The following is a 2,862-nucleotide window of genomic DNA, read 5'->3' on the forward strand; positions in this document are numbered from 1 at the left end:
TACGAAAATTACAAACAAGCGTTGAAAAATCTAAAATTACAAAAAAAACCTGTAGACATCTAAAAGGTGCACGCAAACCCTAAAAATTCAAACCTACAAACAAGTGCTTGATTATTACAAATAACCTCCTGCAAAAACCAAAAATTACAAACAAACCCTTTTAAAATCCAAAAATTGCAAACAATCTCTTACATAATCAACAAAATACATACAAAACCTTGAAAATTATAAACAATCACTATTAAAGGTTTTCTACTAGAAGCTATTGTGCGTTAAGTGACAAAATTTGAAACTTACTAAGTATTTTTTGGCAAAATATTTTGACAGTAGTTTAGTCCTTTCACTATACATGAATTAACAATGTTAATAGAGAGTGTTATGTCAAAATTTTAGAAGGTTTAGTTAGTTTCAAAGGTATTTGGAGTTTAACGTCAAACGCCAAACTTATAGGGGGTTTAGTGAAATTTCTCATATTTTAAATTTTTTAGAGTGGGCAGATTTGTATTTACACGTGAAGACCATTATATTTGTGGAAGAAGGGATCAGTGGTTACTATTATCACAACACACGTGTAATGTCAAATTAAGATGAGAACTAAAATTCTAATTAGACTGGAGAATCAAATGACACCAAAAATAAAGAAAACTTGGATTTACTATTCTGTGAGCGGGAGAACAAACTACACTACCTAAAAGAGTAATGTTGGGAAAAGAAATGGTATAAATCCCTATGTTAATATAAAAAAAGATTTTTCGTTTACTACTAGCCTCCACGTGTCCCACCGTACTTTTGAATTTGACAATTTAGATTAAAAACTATCCATACATATTCAGTGGGGTAGCGTCTTCTTTTTTATTATAATATTACAAAAAAGATGGATATTATAAAAGATGGATTGGTGGCTTAAGTCATCTAATTTAAATTTTGAATTGTGAAATAAAAATCATCCACGCCTTTATTCTGTATTTTTTTTACAAGAAAAACCTACAGCTATAGTTAACTATTTTGGAGTGGCAGTCCAAAAAAAACTCAATACAATCCAATAAGAAAAAAAAAACAGATATACGAATCAAAGAAACCAAACCCACCAGTGGGAGCACACGCATAACATTTGCTAAATATGAAAGCAAAAACTAGAACAAAAGTGGTTCGATCAAGGGGTTATTGGTTGGGACAAGTTGGGGCTAAGTGGGATAACTGTTCCAATGAAACAATTTTATCACTTCAGGGTATTTTGAGTGGTGTAAAGTGGAACAATTTAGGATAATTGGACAATTTGAAGCTTTAATTTGACAATTCATGTGGGATAATTGATGATATTTCACCTTATTATAGTACAATATTTATCTATCAATTAAGTCTTAATTAATTTACCTAATTTGTTTAGCATATTATTTGATATATTATTATGATGTAATACATTATTTTACTTTATAATAAACTATAATAGATTATAGTATAATTACTAATTAATTATAACTATATTTAATGTTATTAATTAATTTAATATAATAATATTATAATAATATGATATATTATATAATAATTTATTAATCTATACAAACTAATATTTAATATTTAATATATTTTAATAATATAATATTAATCAAATATTATAATTTTTTAATTTAATATAATATTATTTAAAATATTAAATTATTATTAAATATAATATTTTATTTTTTTGATAATTACTATAATTTAAATCGATAATTGATGACAATAATTTCTTATTTAAAATATAATATTTATAATAATCATAATATACTATTAATATGTTTAATTTTATTAATTTTTAAAAAATATTATTAAATAATATAATATATTACATTAATTTTATATTTTATCATCACTTTAATATATAGTAATTTATTATAAATTTTTTCAGTAATAAAATATTATTTAATATCTATACTACCATAATATTTGATAATATAATTAAAGACTATTATTAATATAATAAAACTATAATAAAAATAGTAATTATTATATATAAATTATATTACAATATAATTAATATATTATTATATTAACAATATATAAACACTATTTATAATACAATAATTTATATCATAAAAATACTACAATAATATTTTTATTCTAACTAACAAAATATATACTAAATAATATAAAATAATATTATAATAATATAATAATATTATTATAATATAGAAAATATTATTAACCAATATATAATAATGATATATTAGATAATATTATATAATATTTTATTATCTTACGTTATAATAAAATTTAATAATATAATATAATTAAGATATATTACATATTATAATACAATTAACATATATTAGATATTTAATAAATTAGTGCTTCAAAATTATTCCACTTTTCACATGATTGTCCCAAAGTTAAAAATGAGATAATTTTTGGAAGTTGAGACAAAAAATTTGTATAAAAGTAAGATAATTTTGAAAAAAAATATGGGCAATTGTCACAATCTCATTGTCCCAATGAATAACAACTTAAAGTAAAATCTCAATCCTATTGTCCCAATGAATAACACTATAAAGTAAAATCCTAAAAGTTATCTCACTTATCCTATAATTACATCAACCAATAACCCCTTTAGTCACGGTAAAAGGACTCAGCAAAATTTGAAAGCATATGGAGGTCCCCAGATAAACTTAATCAAAATTACTGTATGGGCATTGAGCCCACTACAACCAATCTAATCAAAACTCACTTTAACTAGCTGATGGCAAATCATAAATACTTTCACAAATTTAATTTATGAGCAAAGCAGAAAAATATAAAGTTAATTTACAAGCAAAGCCGAAAAATACTCCCGAGTGCTAAGCTCTTTTCTTGTTAATACTAGTAACCAGCTTCCCCATCTGAAAC

The 2,862-nt window shown here is 22.9% G+C and overlaps 1 protein-coding gene across 1 annotated transcript in view; it reads right to left on the reverse strand.

Moving 5' to 3' along the window:
• Positions 1-2,690: 2,690 nt before the first annotated feature.
• LOC109827774 overlaps positions 2,691-2,862 on the reverse strand; it is a 1,437-nt gene continuing 1,265 nt past the window's right edge. The window contains exon 3 of the mRNA XM_020394791.1: positions 2,691-2,862. This exon is cut by the window's right edge and continues 248 nt beyond it. Coding sequence (XP_020250380.1) covers positions 2,814-2,862 — 49 coding nt within the window. The 3' untranslated portion in view covers positions 2,691-2,813.

The sequence above is a fragment of the Asparagus officinalis genome, unplaced genomic scaffold (assembly GCF_001876935.1).
Source record: "Asparagus officinalis unplaced genomic scaffold, Aspof.V1 AsparagusV1_Un432, whole genome shotgun sequence".
Lineage (NCBI taxonomy): Eukaryota > Viridiplantae > Streptophyta > Magnoliopsida > Asparagales > Asparagaceae > Asparagus > Asparagus officinalis.